General features: G+C 35.1%; 1 protein-coding gene across 1 annotated transcript; it reads left to right on the top strand.

The window, feature by feature from the left end:
* Positions 1-210: 210 nt before the first annotated feature.
* On the top strand, positions 211-11,749 carry LOC116420553 (serpin B6-like). The gene is made up of 6 exons (XM_031946190.1): positions 211-354; positions 2,433-2,610; positions 3,209-3,346; positions 4,060-4,177; positions 7,577-7,638; positions 10,571-11,749. Exons 2-6 carry the CDS (start codon positions 2,440-2,442, stop codon positions 10,787-10,789), a joined length of 708 nt encoding a protein of 235 aa, XP_031802050.1. The 5' UTR covers positions 211-354; positions 2,433-2,439; the 3' UTR covers positions 10,790-11,749.
* Positions 11,750-17,072: the final 5,323 nt, after the last annotated feature.

Raw genomic sequence — 17,072 nt, 5'->3', positions numbered from 1 at the left:
CAATATGGATCATAGCCACACTGGAATCCGGGCCTCAGACATCAGGCGGCTGGGCTCCAATGGATCTTAATGCCACTTTAGTTCCCTGGGCACCAGATTTCCAGTATGCCCCAAGCCAGGAAATAGTTTAAAGAGTAGGAGTAAATTATTTTCTGCCAGACTCCTCCTCCAGATCAAAAGTGCTTATTCCCAAATCTAGGAGGTGTGTCTCAGCCTTCTCAGAATCATCCCCTAGAGGGCAAACAGCTGGGCTTAAAAGCAGGACTTCTCTCGGGGTTTGTAATGGATGGAAGGAAGGTGCATGGAAGGAAGCTATAGCTGCTGCTTTTAAGGTCCGCTGTACAGCCCACACAGGTAGGAAGTGGAAGACAAAACAACTCACGCATCTGCTCTGATTTTATGGCCGAGTACTGGGAAAGCCCGAGCGTTGGAGCGGGATTGCCCTATTTTGCTAGAGGCGGTGTACAGAGGACGAAGGGGGTCCTTGGTCTACCAAGTCCACTTTCTTACTTGGCCCTGAGATCAGGGCTGTCCAGCTCAGGCTTTGGGGAGCCTAGCTCCCTGACTTTGATCTTGTGTCTGGGTTTTGAAACTCGAAAGTCCTTGGGCCAGAGCGCGAGAGGCAGCTTGTAGCTTCTGACTGCGAATACTTGTAGCTCGAACCTGTCATGGAAGCCTGGCAGAGGCGAGTAGGTTCTGAGCGCTCGCTTGGGAATGAGAAGAGTTCTTTTTTCCACTTGCCGGTTTTTCCGGCACTCTGGGGCACGTCTGGGCTTCCTAGTCTGTGTCTTATGGATTAAGCATAGGGTTGTTGGAAAGCAGTTGGCGTAGATGCTCTTGATATTCTCCGAAGTTGGAGAGCTCCGTTGAGGTCTCTAGATCTAATGGCCTGACCCCCGAGCACAGCGAAACTGCGAAAACTGAATTGCAGTATCAACCCGGCTAATATTGAGATTCTGGGCTGTTGGTCCCCAAAATATATTCAGGTTATGGGGTGTGTCTTAAAAGAATTTGTAGGTATAGAATCAAGAGCAAGGATATTATTTATTTAACTTTTAAGTGAAGAATATATCCACAAGGATTTTTAGCGCTTAAAAGAGGGGAAGAAAAGTTTTCTAGTAGTAATAAGGAAGAAGACGCCATTAAGGGGAAGACTCCTTAAATCGGAATTACGGCTGGGATAACTCTAGAAGGGAGTTAGCAAGTTAGTGAGGTACAGTTAAGGTCTTTTATAGAAAAAATATAACCTGGAGCTTTGACATCCTAATTTGACAGGCTGATTAAATAAGGTAATGGTAGATTTATGATGGTTTTGTCAATGCAGATGATTCAGCTAAAAAGTCTCCCGAGGCTGCAACCTGGGGTGTCATAATGATGCACTTAAAGCCGCCCAATTAAGATCAAAATGTCTAAATAATCAGTGCTCCTCCCTCTTGCCTCAGGGAGCAACTTGGGCTGTAAAGTTCAGACTTTCTCTATCTTGGTAAGCTAGCAAAGACCTAGATGATCCATTCTCAGCACTTCCTTCTCAGAATCAGTACTGAGATGGGAGGAGGAAAAGGAAGGGGACTTCCGAAGGCCTTGATGGGAGCAGAAGCAAGTCTCTCCCAGCTATTAGGTTCCAGGTGATACTTGCCCTGGAAATGTGCAGAAAGAAATGGGCAGGAGTCTCATTACACCATCTCTGCATGGGGGAGAGAAGGATGGTTTTCATTTGGAAACATTCATACAGTTTTAAAATTGTCAGTAACCACAGAGGGATTCGAGATGAAGAGCCCAGAGGAACGGAATAATCTAGTCAAAATAACAAAGCTAGTTACTGGCAGATCCTGGACAGCGCTTGTTTAGGAGATCAGAAAGAAATATTATTAGTTATATTTCCACTTGGGAAGCAAGAAATTGATACAAAGTCTCTTGTTAACATCAAAGTATTTTCCAGCTATGAGTCATAATGATAATAATAATCAGCAAAAATGAATTTATTGACTTTTTTCTGGTATCCTATTAATATTTTTATTTTGTTCATTTAGGGAGGCAACTAATTAGGACAGTGAATATAATACTGGATTTAGAGTCAGGAAGACCTCCATTCAAATCTTAGACTCTTATTTAGCTGTATGACTAAGGGTGATTTAGTTCACCTCTGTTTGCCTCAGTTTCCTTATCTTTTAAATGAGCAAAATAATAGCACCTTCCTTGGTGGGTTGCTTTGAAAGTAAAATGAATTGATATGTCAAGTGCTTTGTAAACATTAAACCACTATATATATATATATATATATATATATATATATGCACTTTACTATTGTTATTAAATTGAAGTTGTTAATCATTGAAGATGATGTAGAGTCAAAAAGTAGTAGATGCATTCGATGCATACAAACAGAAATGACTCATTTTCATGTAATATGTTTCTTTGTCTTCTCATTCTAGGAGTTACATGATGGATGCGCTCTCTGATGCAATCAACACTTTTACTTTGAATGTTTTTAAAGAAATTACTGAAAAAGATAGCTCGCAGAATGTGTTTTACTCTCCCTTGAGTCTCTATTGTGCCCTGACTATGGTCTTAGAGGGGGCCAAGGGAAATACTGCTGCACAGATACAACAGGTACTTGGGACTAAGAGAAAACAAATAAACAAAAAACAAAATAAAAAGCAACTAGACCAAACTATATGAAACTTTTTGTACTTCTCCAAAGCCACATCTCAAAGGAGCTGAACTTTTTCAATGGTGTAGCCATAGAAAGTGAAGGAAAGGAAATAATATGTGGATGATCTGTCTGGTCTCTGTGGAATGGAGAGTAGGCATTCAGGATAGAAATGTGCCTAAGGTTACTAATGCAGAATAATCTTACTTTTTTTTACCATGGCTTGGAGGAATAACTATGAGGTCACTATTTGGGGCGGTCCATGAGAAAGTGAGGAAGATAAAAATATGAAGTGCAGTAATATATAATAACTCTGGAAAGGTAGGTTAGACCCAGATGGTAAAGGGCTTTAAATGCTGAACAAAAAAGATTTGTATTTGTTCCTAAATGCCTAAGGGGCTAATGGACTTTATAGAATTGGGTGATGTCCTCAACTTTTAATTTTAAATACTTTCAGTCTCTGTGGATCTTTCAGTTGATTTTCCTTTGAGGGTTTATTTTTTTGTTTTAAAAGAAAGGAAAATAGTCCTGAAGTTGTACTTTTGTTTTTCTATATAGGTTCTTTCTTTAAACAAAGGTACAGATGTCCATCAAAGTTTTCAGTTTTTTCTTGAAGAAGCTAATAAATCTGGTGATCAATGTCTGCTAAGAATTGCCAACAGACTTTTTGGAGAAAAGACTCATGATTTTATGTCAGTAAGTCTTGTCTATTATTTCTCCCTATATCAACTTAAGGAAATCAGTGACATTTTCAAGTTAAAGAATGACAAGAGTACCTCATCTGTCATGTATTAAAGATTCAGTTGGAAGTATTTGAAAAAGTCAGCCGTGTTATTATCTATAATTTCAAAGAAGTAACAGTAAGGTTTAGTGGACAAAGCATACCAGAATTCAAATCTCACCTCTGCTACTTGTTATCTGGACAAATCTCTCTGGGCCTCAGTTTTACCTGTCTAAAAATAGAAGGGGTGGACTGATGTTTTCTAAAGTCTTTCAATTCAAGATCTGTGATCCTTTGAACCTATAGACAATGACTATCTAGATTAAACATTTTTTTCTGACAGTTTATTTTTAAATAGCAATTTGTTGATTTATTGGAGAACTTTGCCACTTCTTTAGTCTTCCTTTGGATTTCCGACCATAATCTTTGCTTTTTAAGTGACTTATTTGTGCTAATAAAATATAAAAGTATTTAACAAGCCTTGATTTCTAATACTTAAGTCATTAGATTTGTTTAGTTAAAGACATAAAAGTTCATCCAAGTCAAACGCAAAGTTTGGGATTACTTTATGGTGAACGATAATATGTTTGTGAGTATTAAGAAGAGTTCAAAATTTGCATTGCATTGCATTGATGAAATTTAATTTTGGACTTGTGACACTTATTGTATTGTTTATTCTACTGTTTAGTCTTTTAAGGAATCCTGTCAAACATTCTACCTTTCAAAAATGGAAGAACTTGACTTTGCTAATGCATCAGAGGAAACAAGAAAACATATAAATAAGTGGGTAGAAGAAAAGACTGAAGGTAAAAAATCATGGGACTTTATTTTACTTCTTTTAGAGATGGCAATTTGTGGTTTTGATAACTATTTTCCAAAATATAAAAAGGAGTCATTTCTAACATTAAAAAGTAGACAGAAATCTGTCCATTAAATGTTATTTAATTTCCTTTTTCTTTCCCCTGAGTTTCAATGTCCTCAGTATCAAGAATGTTTCTGAATGTTGTAATCAGCTACTAGGATGAATCATTTCCAATCACAATGCATTTCTTCATTTATTGAATGGCTAAAATAACCATTCTACTGTTAGGAACCTAAGACAGATTCTCATTTTATGTTGCTTCCTAAAGTTTTCCATCCACCTCAAACAATGTTACCATATTCTTGTTCAAGCCATGTAAAACCCTATTCCCCTGTCTTTCTGTGCCTTTTAAATATATGTATTTACATGTATTCAAGCTGTACACATTTTATTCTGATGACCATATTTAAATTGACTCAAATTCTAAGTAAATGCATTGTAAATTGGTTAACCTTTCAAGGCCAAGGTAGAATCTCACATAATTATTTTTGTGATTGCCAAGTATTTATTGCAACATATGTTATAGTAAGGAGGTTTAGGAACTTCTCGGAGGTAGAGCCAAGATGTCAGAATAGAGAAAACCCTCAATTTGTCATTTGCAACATATTCCTCTAAACAACTTTTAAAAAATAAAGTTTCATATCCTTTGATCACTTATCTGTTAGTAGGGAATGACTTGAATTCTTATAAATTTGACTCTGTCAAATTTAAGAAATGAGGCCTTGAGGCAAAATAGTGGCTGCAAAAATTGTTTCCCTGCTTTCTGCTTCATGTCTAATCTTGGCTGCATTGGTTTTGTTTGTGCAAAAACTTTCCTTTAATGCAATCAAAATGATCTATTTTGCATTTTATAATGTTCTCTATTTCTTGTTGGATTAGAAATTCTTTCCTTCTCCATAAATGTGACAGCTAAAGTACCTCTTGCTCTCTTAATTTGCTTTCAGTATATCACTTTCTATGTGGAAATCTTGTACCCATTTTGACCTTCTCTTGGTAGAAGTTGTAAGATGTTGGTTTATACCTAGTTTCTGCCATACTATTTCCCAGTGTCCCCAGCACTTTTTCAAATAATGAGTTCTTATCCCAGAAACTAGAGCCTTTGAATTCATCAAACAATAGATTACTCTAGTCATCAATTATTGTGTCTTGTATCCCTAACTTTCTCCACTGAGCCACCACTCTATTTCTTGGCCAGTACCAAATGGTTTTGATCACTGCTAATTTTTAATACAGTTTTAGGAATGATACTGCTAGTTCACCATCCTCTGCAATTTTTTTCATTAATTTCCTTGATATTCTTGACTTTTTTTTTCCAGATGAATTTTATTATTGTTTTTTCTAGTTTTATAAACTAATTTTTGGCATTTTGATTGGTATGGCATTTTATAAGTAGACTAATTTGGGTAAAATAGTCAATATTATTATATTAGCTCACTCTAAACATGAGCAATTTATATTTTTCCAATTGTTTGGATGTGACTTTACTTATGAGAAAAGTAGTTTGTAATTGTGTTCCTGTATTTCTTGGGTTTGTCTTGGCATGAAGACTCCCAAAGATTTTACAGTGGATTTCTACTGTTATTTTAAGTGGAATTTATCTGTCTCTTGATGCTAGGTTCTATTGGTAACATATTAAAAAGCTGATTATTTATGTGGGTTTGTTTTATGTCCTGAAACTTTACTAAAATTATTAATTTTCAATTACTTTTTAGGTGATTATTTAGAATTTTCTAAGTATATCTTCTTAATATCTACAAAGAGTTAAAGTTATTCTCTTATTTCCTATTCCAATTATTTCTATTTCTTTTTCTTCTCTTACTACTCATGCTAACATTTCTAGTTCAGTATTGAACAATTGTGGTAATAATAGGCATCCTTTTTTCACCCTGATGTAATTGGGAATGCTTCTATTTTTTTTCCTGTTACGAATACTACTTGGTTTTAGATAGATGCTGCTTATCATTTTAAGCAAAACTAAATTTGTTCCTTTGTTCCCTAGTGTTTTTAATAGGAATGGATACTGTATTTTTTTCAAAAGCTATTTCTACATTGATTGAAATAATCATATGGATTCTGTTTGTTCTGTTATTAATATGATCAATTAAGCCAATAGTTCTCCTGATATTGAACCAGACCTGTATTTCTGATATAAATCCCACTTGATCAGAGTATATTATTCTGGTGATAGCTTATTATAATCTCTTTGCTAATATTTTATTTAAAATTTTTGCATGCATATTTACTAGGAAAAGTGGACCATAATTTGCTTTCTCTGCTTTAGCTTTTCCAGATTCAGGTATGAGTACCACATTTGTGCCATAAAAAAATTTTGGCAGGAATCCTTCTTTGCCTATTTTTTCAAATAGTTCATATAATATTGGAATTAGTGGATCATTAAATATAATTGATAGAATTCATTTGTGATTCCAACCGACCCTGGAGATTTTTTCTTGCTCAGTGGAATTCAAAATTTAAAAAAAATGAATATAAATATGTATTTGTATGTAATCATAAAATATTTAGTGTAATAAAACTTTAGTTAAATAAATATGCAATAAATCAGAATATGAATAAATATGAAATAAATATGGAAATTTAGTGAAATAAATATAAAAAACATATATAAAGAAAAAATAGCTACAACAACAAAAAAAGGGCTGGAATCAGAAAACCAGAATCCAAGATATGCCATTTATTAGTTGTGTGAAATTGGAGTCTCCTCAGTTTTCTAAGATTCATTTTCTTTATTTATGCATGGGGGCTTATCCTAACATCAAAAACCTCATGGGATTTTTATGAGTCTCATGAGATGCTAGGTGTTAACACATTTTGGAGCTGTAAAGAGAATTTTTCTTTAACACAGTGAAAAGAGGGATGATATATAGTTGAAAATGATTTTTACTTACAAACTAACCATGGTATTCAGAGATATTTTTGTTATTATACTAGAAAAGATTTTGGTATATATTTTTCCTTGATAACATATAATGGATAGATCACTGTGGACTGTATAACTATTAGCAGTGCTATGTAAAGGTGAATGATTGTACTTGAGTAAATTGTTACAACTGAAACTCTGCTTAATGTATTTATTGATCGATCATATAATCAATGTTATGATAATGAGGAGGAAGAGCACAAGGAGGAGGCTAACTAGACTTGTTTAAAGTTTATAAAATGCTGTATATATATTATCTCATTTGTTTTAGTTGTGATTATAGCTACATCTCCACTAAATTTAATCTGTAATGTTTTAATACAGGTAAGATTGTAGAACTACTAACTAATGGTTCTATTGATTAACTGACCTCTCTGGTACTTGTGAATGCTATCTATTTCAAAGGAAAATGGCAAAATCAATTTGAAAAACATGCAACAAAAGAACGAATGTTCAAAATCAACAAGGTAAGTTGCAATTTTGCAATGTCCTAGAATTCAATGGGCAACTGGGGCAATGGGAAAGAACCAACATGTTCCCTTTTTTTCTTAAGATATAGATGAAAGACTAACAACACACTTAAACTCTTCTTTTTCTTTACTTAACTCTTCTTCATCTCTCTATCTTTTTCTTTCTCCCTTGGAAGGACTTTCCCTTCTATTTTCTGATATAATAAAGAAATCAAACTTTCCAAAGCAATCCTGATAAACTTTGTACAGAAAATGCCATCTGCGTCCAGAAAAAGAACTATGGAGACTGAATGTAATACAATATATACTATGTTCACTTTTTTTTTTCTGTGTTTTTTTTTTAATTTCTCCCATGGTTTTTCCCTTTTGTTCTGAATTTTCTCTCCCAACATGATTCATAAAACAATGTGTATTTAAAATAAATAAATTATTAAAAATGAAAAAAAGAAATAGCTTGTTTATACAGTGTTAATAACTGAATACTTGTTTTTATTTTTCAAGTCTGTGGTTGTTTTAAGGCAAAGTCATTTGTAGTGCTATAGTTTATTAGAACTGCAAGTTCTCTGAAAATATGATTTCTTCTATCAAGGTCAAAAAAAAAATTCAATTCCACAATTCAGTTTTCCTTCATTTCACTTATTATGCCATTATTTTCCTTACAATAGACCTTACAATCTGGAAGACAGTTTCCTTGATATTTCTGTATGTTTACTTTCTTATAAAGTTGTCATGGTAAATCATGAAAGAAGAGAACATGCTCTCTCCTGTTTTTCAGTTTGGCAATAATTTTTATCTTGGTCACTGAGGATACATTGTGGGAAGCTATTTATTAGCAAGGCAAACCTAAGAGAAGTATTAAGGTCTCCTTTGGAGAGTTGTTATTTTCCTCATCGAAGCTATCTCTGTGTGATCTTTGATTTCCAAGTAATCTTTCCTCAAGAGTCTTTTGATACTTTCTTAAAAAGAAGTCTTTTGATCTAAGCTTAATAATCATTGGGCTGAGAAGTCTACTTTCTTTTCTACCGGACTCTGAATTTAATTCTTTTCCTTTTCTTTCCTTAACTATATACTTCCTCTCTGCATCCTCTTTATCCCCGTCTAGAGCTATCTCCAGAAGGGATTTTTTTTTCTATATATATTCAGACATAATAAAGAATTACATCATTGAGCAGCTCAGAGACTAGAAAGAATTTAAGCTTCCCATTTTATAGGAGAGACTGTAAGTGCAAAAGGTCTTAGGGAGAGAGATTAATGTGAATTAGTATCATCAAGTAATAAAATATGTAATAGGGTAGACTTTGTAGGAGGTTGATATATATGAGTATGTGTGTACCTATATGTCTATCTGTATCTCTCTCTACATATGTGTATGTATGTGTTCGCACGCACACGTGCACACACACATATGCATAAACACATATATAATAAAACCTAGAGAAGGTATTATTGATCTAAATGCTTTTCTGTTAACTGTCAAGCAACTGTTAAATACCTCAAATTCCAAAGAATAAACAAAGTTCTCTATCAATGTACTCTTATTTCAGAAACTTCATTGGTAATGGCAAAAAGAGTCTTTAGACATTAGTTGATGATGAAATATGGTCCACAATACCATTAAACCTTATTTAGACATGTGGAAGTACCCCTAAGATTAATGTCCGTTTTTTTTTTTAATTATATTATCATAGAGATGCAAAGGATATAGATTAACTCACAGAAAAAAGAAATGTTAGTCTCAGGGGTATTTCCACAGATTCTGTATCAAATGCTTTACTGTCTTAGGGATAAGGGAGGAAAGAGAGACAGAGGGAGAAATTTTGGAATTCAAAGTAGTATTTTAAAAAGAATATTTAAAATTGTCCTATGTGTAATTGCAAAACATAAAACATTATTAGAAAAAATATTCTACAATACAAAACATAACAAAAAAATAATCCTCCCACTAATTGGAACAATGTAAAATGTTCTAGAAACATAGAGAACATAGAAGAGGTTGTGGGGAAAGATAAGAACTAGTTCCTTTTCTATTCTTTCCCTAATAGTTATTACCTTAAAAAGGAACACTTATGTGTAGGTAAGTCTTATGTGTAGAAAAAGTGTTTTTTGAGTGGGATAAAATATTGCAAATTTTGTTTTATATTTTTTTAAAATTTTAGCTCACCCATTTCTTGGTGACATGAAATTCCTTTAACTAGTTTCAAATATATATATATATATATATATATATATATGTAATATATAGTTTTAACTAGTTTCATATCACCATCAGATCAGAAATAAATTTTTGATGCAATTTGAGTGAAACTTATTCACACTGAGGTGTAACTAAATATTCAGTTGTGGACTTAGCTCAATTTTGAACCTTCCTTGTTCTTATAGGATGAAGGGGAAGAAGGGAAAAGGAGAGTACTAAGTGCTTTAATTATGAGAAATCCCAAAGAAAGAAAAAGGAAACTTAGGGACTCTAGTCTTTTTTTTTTTTTTTTCCCCTGAGGTAATTGGAGTTAAGTGACTTGCCCAGGGTCACATAACTAGGCAGTATTAAGTGTCTGAGGCTAGATTTGAACTCAGGTCCTCCTGACTTCAGCTCTGGTACTCTATCCACTGCACCACCTAGCTGCCCCAGGGGCTTTAGTCTTAGATTTATTTTTATTCATATCTGCCTGCCAAGAGCAGCACTATGTCACAGGAAAGAACAAAAGTTCTATTTTTTCAATAGATGAATTTAGCCCATTTCCTCTTAAGGAAACAAGTCTCAGGGCATGAAGGTATCACTCTATGAACAATTTATACCTTCAGAGGATTTATAATCTAAAGACATGAGATAGGGGCATGCAAATATGTCATTTTTTTTAGAATGTTGTATTGATTTTATGTACCCCCTTCAATTGCCCCGGATTCACTTTCATGTGCATTTATTTCTTTTTAGGACAAGCAGAAACCAGTACAAATGATGTTTCAGAAATCTACGTTTTCCATGACCTACTTAAGAGAAGTGTCTACGAAGATCCTAGTTCTACCCTATGTTGGAGGACAAATGGACATGGTCATTTTGCTTCCAGATGAGAACACAGATCTAAAAACGGTGAGAACAATAATTGAACAATTGGGGGGGGAAATGATTCAGAGCTGTAAGCATTACATCTAAATTTTAGTTTTAATTATTAAGTCCTTTAAAATGAATCTTTTTGTCCCATATGTCTAGATCACCAGAAGGTTACACTGATTTCTTTGTCTGTGTTGTATCATAAAGAGAGTATGGTAGCAGCTTTGAGGAAAAAGAATGGTATTCAGTTATAGGGTTTAACAGTGGAAGGTTATAGCAGCAGGAACCATCTAAAGCTAGAGGTAACCAGAGAACCTTTTTTTAATATTTCAGGGACTGGAATTACTACAGGAAAAGAGGAGTTTAGGTGTTTTTTGTTTTGTTTTGTTTTTTCCCAGATCCTTCTAGGGCACAGTGGGCAAGCACAATAGAATGGAACCAGTTAAGCTAGAGATATGATTGGAAATCACTGTGACAGCAAGCACAGAACAGCTTGCCTTTCTTTGATTGCTTCATTGGAGGAGAACTCCTATGTTAGTAACCCAGAGAGATTCATGACTGATTCTCAATCTGGTCAAAATGAGCTTTTCTCATGACTAGGATCTATCCCAGTTTTGTAAATCCATAGTAAAAGTAAAGCCCAGCATTAAGTCATGTTGATTGCAGATTTGCCAACTGAAAAGTCAGTATTTTGCCTACCCAGGAGATCTCTGAGTCAGTTTCCTCACCTGTAAAATGGGGGTAATCTTTGCCTGAAATAATTCAGTGAGTGGGTGGTTCTGAAAGGGTGAAGAGTAAAATGAGATTATGTGTGAAAGTGCTTTGAAGGCTACAAAGTGCTAGAGAAGTTTAAGATTAGAAGTGAATAATGAAAGGGAGAGGAGGAAGTGGGATTTCTGAGCTAAACTAAGATGGTGTGGAGTCATTTAAGTGAGTAGGTTGTGGGGTGGGGATGGCAGAGGAAAGAAAGGCTATATTTGCAATCCATTCTTCAAATGATAAGAACAAAGGATATGAACAGACAATTTTCAGATGAAGAAATGGAAACTATTTCTAGCCATATGAAAAGATGCTCCAAGTCATTATTAATCAGAGAAATGCAAATTAAGACAACTCTGAGATACCACTACCCACCTGTCAGACTGGCTACAATGACAGGGAAAGATCATGCAGAGTATTGGAGGGGATGTGGGAAAACAGGGACACTAATACATTGTTGGTGGAATTGTGAATACATCCAGCCATTCTGGAGAGCAATTTGGAACTATGCTCAAAAAGTTATCAAACTGTGCATACCCTTTGATCCAGCAGTGTAACTACTGGGCTTATATCCCAAAGAGATCTCAAAGAAGGGAAAGGGACCTGTATGTGCACGAATATTTGTGGCAGCCCTGTTTGTAGTGGCCAGAAACTGGAAACTGAGTGGATGTCCATCAATTGGAGAATGTCTGAATAAATTGTTTTATATGAATATTATGGATTATTATTGTTCTGTAAAAAATAACTAGCAAGAGATTTCAGAAAGGCCTGGAGAGACTTACATGAACCAAGACTGAATGAAATGAGCAGGGCTAGGAGAGCATTATATACTTCAACAACAATACTATATGATGATCAATTCTGATGGATGTGGCCCTCTTCTACAATAAGATGAACCAAATCAGTTCCAATAGAGCAGTAATGAACTGAACCAGCTACACCCAGCGAAAGAACTCTGGGAAATGATTATGAACCTCTACATTGCATTTCTAATCCCTCTGTTTTTGTCTGCCTGCATTTTTTATTTCCTTCACAGGTTAATTGTACATTATTTCAAAGTCTGATTCTTCTTGTGCAGCAAAATAACTGTATGAATATGTATACATATATTGTATTTAACATATACTTTTACATATTTAACACGTATTGGTCAATCTGGCATCTGTGGGAGGGGGTGGGGGGGAAGAAGAGGGAGAGTTGGAATAGAAGGTTTTGCAAGGGTCAATTCCAAAAATTACACATACATATATCTTATAAATAAAAAGCTATATTCTAAGAAAAAAAAGGCTATATTTGGAGTCAGAGTCCAACACCTCCATTGGAATTCTGGCTCAACCTCATAACTTTTAGGACCTGAAGCAACATCTTTTTTCTCAATCTGTAAAATGGAGCATTATTCTGGATGGTCTCTAAGGTCCCTTTCATTTCTGAATCTAAGATTCTCTGAAGGAAAATACAGAAAGAGAGGTATCAATATCTAGAAGAATGATGTGTGTGTGTGTGTGTGTGTGTGTGTGTGTGTGTGTGTGTGACAGAGACAGAGAGAATGAATATATGTTTAGCTTCATTCTACATTTGCCACTTAACAGTTTTCAGTCCACTTTCCCTTCCCTCCCTCCATTTCTCCTTTTCTTTCTTTCTTCTTTTTCTGGAGAACTATTCTTCCCAAATCACATAGTACCAGGAGAAACTTTAGAAGTGCATGGGCTAACTGCGGAAAGGGAATGGGATCGAAGCTGTAATTTCAGCTGTGTAAAAAAATTTCTATTCCAATGAAGGTTGACACCATATCTTAAATTTACCGTCTAATAGAGTTGCCTTAGACACTTGAGATAAGTGACTTTCTAGCATCGCACAGGTAGTATGGATCAAAGCAGACTCGAACCCAGGTCTTCAGAGAAGAGGCAGATGGGCTTCAAAGGATCCTAATGCCATTTTAGTGCCTTTGGCTCTAGTTTCCCCAAGTCAGTATTCCCCAAGTCAGGAAATAACTTAAACAGTAGCTTCTATGAGACTCCTTCCCCAGTCCAGTGATGCTTATTCCCAAACCCTGGGGGTGGCTCAGGCTTCTAGGAATCCTCCCCTAAGGGTAAACAAGACCCACCCAGGGTTTAAACCACTGGAAGGAAGCTGCAGCAGTTTCACTTACTGTCTAGCCTACCACCTACACCAGTGGGCGAGAACTGCTGAGCTACTCACCAAGATACAGTGATTCTCCTGCAGCTGAGTATTAGGAGAGGCTGCATGTTAGACTAGGATTGCCCTCGGGCACAGAGGGCTCAAGTTGACAGTGATGCGGGTGTGGTCCTTTTAAGATTCCTTTCCTGGCATAAAGAATGAGACTATAAATAAATTAGAGGAACACAGGATAGTTTACCTCTCAGACCTGTGGAAGAGGAAGGAATTTATGACCAAAGAAGAACTAGAGATCATTACTGATCACAAAATAGAAAATTTTGATTGCATCAAATTGAAAAGTTTTTGTACAAAAAAAAAAAAAACTAATGCAGACAAGATTAGAAGGGAAGCAATAAACTGGGAAAACATTTTTACAGTCAAAGATTCTGATAAAGGCATCATTTCTAAATATATAGAGAATTGATTCAGATTTATAAGAAATCAAGCCATTCTTCAATTGATATGAACAATTTTCAGATGAAGAAATTGAAACTTATTTTTTGGTATATGAAAAGATGCTCCAAATCACTATTGATCAGAGAAATGCAAATTAAGACTACTCTGAGATACCACTACATACCTCTTAGATTGGCTAAAATGACAGGAAAAGATAATGACAAATGTTGGAAGGGATGTGAGAAAACTGGGACACTGATACATTGTTGGTGGAACTGTGAATGAATCCAACCACTTTGGAGAGCAATTTGAAACTATGTCCAAAGGGCTTTCAAACTGTGCATACCCTTTGATCCAGCAATGTTTCTACTGGGCTTATATCCCAAAGAAATCTTAAGTGAGGGAAGGAACTCACATGTGCAAAAATGTTTGTGGCACCCCTTTTTCTAGTGACAAGAATTTGGAAACTGAATGGATGCCCATCTATTGGAGAATGGTGAATAAATTATGTTATATTAATTGTTATGGAATATTATTGTTCTTTAAGAAACAACCAACAGGGTGATTTCAGAAAGGCCTAGAGAGACTTACGTGAACTGATGCCAAGTGAAACGAGCAGAACCAGGAGATTATTATACACAGCAACAAGACTATATAATAATCAATTCTGATGGACGTGACTCTCTGCAACAATGAGATAATTAAAACCAGTTCCAATTGTTAAATGATGAAGAGAGACATCTACACCCAGAGAAAGGACTATGGGAACTGTGTGTACCACAACATAGCATTTTCATTCTTTCTGTTGTTTGCTTGCATTTTGTTTTCTTGCTCAATTTTTTTTTCCTTCTTGGTCTGATAGTTCTTATGCAGCAAGATAACTGAATAACTATATATATTAATATAAATATATTAAAATATATGTTAAATCTGATATATATTTTAATATATTTAACACGTATTGGACTACCTGCCATCTAGAGGAGGGGGTGAGAGGGAGGGGAAAATTTGGAACAGAAGGTTTTGCAAGGGTCAGTGTTGAAAAATTCCCCATGCAATATTATTGTTCTGTAAGAAATGACCAACAGGATGATTTCGGAAAGGCCTGGAGAGACTTACATGAACTGATCCTGAGTGAAATGAGCAAGACCAGGAGATCATTATATACTTCAACAACAATACTATATGATGACCAGTTTTGATGGACCTGGCCATCCTCAGCAATGGGATCAACCAAATCATTTCCAATGGAGCAGTAATGAACTGAACCAGCTACGCCCAGAGAAAGAACTCTGGGAGATGACTAAAAACCATTACATTGAATTCCCAATCCCTATATTTATGCACACCTGCATTTTTGATTTCCTTCACAAGCTAATTGTACAATATTTCAGAGTCTGATTCTTTTTGTACAGCAAAATAACGTTTTGGTCATGTATACTTATTGTGTATCTAATTTATATTTTAATATATTTAACATCTACTGGTCATCCTGCCATCTGGGGGAGGGGGTGGGGGGGTAAGAGGTGAAAAATTGGAACAAGAGGTTTGGCAATTGTTAATGCTGTAAAGTTACCCATGCATATATCCTGTAAATAAAAGGCTATTAAATTAAAAAAAATTACCCATGCATATGTTTTGTAAATAAAAAGCTTTAATAAAAAACGATATTAAAGTTCAGAAAAAAAGAAAATGCACAATGACTTGCCCCTAGAATTGAACAAGGGAGTGGAAAGGCTGTCTTACCTTTGGAAATATTTCCAGTTTTCTTAATGATCTCATTTTTTCAGTGATATTTTGTACTTACAAGTTATAAAACAATATAATTTCTGAAAATTGGAACTTGAGGATCCCCCCAAAAGGATGAAAGTTAAGTAAATGGTCAATAAAGTGCAACATCCTCAAACAAAGGAATATTCAAAAGAAAGAGCATAAGGGATGAAATTTGAAAAAAAAAAGGATGGATTTAATGGCTTTTGGCAAGAGTAAAGAATAAATAAAAAAAAAAAACAGTCCTACCATGTGCTACATTGATATCAACAGAACTAGAGAAAGAACCTTAGGACATTAGGTTGATACATTGGGGTAAATTTATCAAAGAACATGGGCAAAAGCCATACAGGATCAGCAGCCTTAAAAAGAAGCTCATATTGATCATCATCTCTTCCTTTTCCTCCTCTTCTTCCTACTTCTTCATTTAACTTAATTTCTCATCTTTGACACCTAACCACTTTTAGATCTGACCAAATTAGACTATTAAATATTCCTCAAAACATCCCATGCATTTCCCTATTCACCTTTCTTCTTTTTATTATATTATTCCTACACGTTTGAAAACCACACCTCCATCTTAATCTCTACCTTCAAAAATATTTTCATCCTTTAAATCCCAGATATCAAATCACCTTCATGATGTCTTCAGGGATTATTTTATCCCAATGTAACCTCTCCCTGCTTTATATTTACATTAATTTCCACCACCCCCTTCAGCCCTTTTTTTCTGTAGCAATAATTAAAAGGACTTTTTTTTTGGGGGGGGGGGAGGTGGAGAGGCAATCAAGGTCAAGTGACTTGCCCAGGATCACACAGTTAGCAAGTTTTCTGAGGTTGGATTTGAATTTAGGTCCTCCTGATTCTGGGGATGCTGCTTTATTCCTGTACCACCTAAGTGCCCCCAAGGTGGGTTTTAAATAACTACAAAAAAAAGTAGTGCTCAAAAATCACCAGCATGGTTTCCTTAAGAACTTGGGAATGGTAGACTATAACAGACTATAGCAGACTAACCTCACATCCTTTTTTGATGGTATAATTAGATTGGTGAGTCAGGATAGATATAGTCTACTTAGACTTCAGTAGAACATTTGACAAAATTATACTTGCTATCTTTGTAGACAAGATGTCAACTTGTAGATTAGATGACAATGATTAGTTGCATTCAGAACTATTTGGTTGATCACAAAATATTCATTTATATCAATGTCAACATGGAAGAAGCTCCCTAGAGGTCCTTAGCTATGTGTTGCCTAACATTTTAATCAATGCTATTGGGACA

This window comes from Sarcophilus harrisii, chromosome 1, assembly GCF_902635505.1.
Source record: "Sarcophilus harrisii chromosome 1, mSarHar1.11, whole genome shotgun sequence".
NCBI lineage: Eukaryota > Metazoa > Chordata > Mammalia > Dasyuromorphia > Dasyuridae > Sarcophilus > Sarcophilus harrisii.
This window is presented reverse-complemented; position numbering and strand designations above follow the sequence as displayed.

Excerpts from the sequence above, each read along its gene's own strand:
- LOC116420553 (XM_031946190.1), top strand. The coding sequence starts at position 2,440 with ATGATGGATGCGCTCTCTGATGCAATCAACACTTTTACTTTGAATGTT. Across the intron at positions 2,611-3,208 it reads CTGCTGCACAGATACAACAG|GTTCTTTCTTTAAACAAAGG; the intron begins GTACTTGGGACT and ends TTTTCTATATAG. Across the intron at positions 7,639-10,570 it reads GAATGTTCAAAATCAACAAG|GACAAGCAGAAACCAGTACA; the intron begins GTAAGTTGCAAT and ends ATTTCTTTTTAG.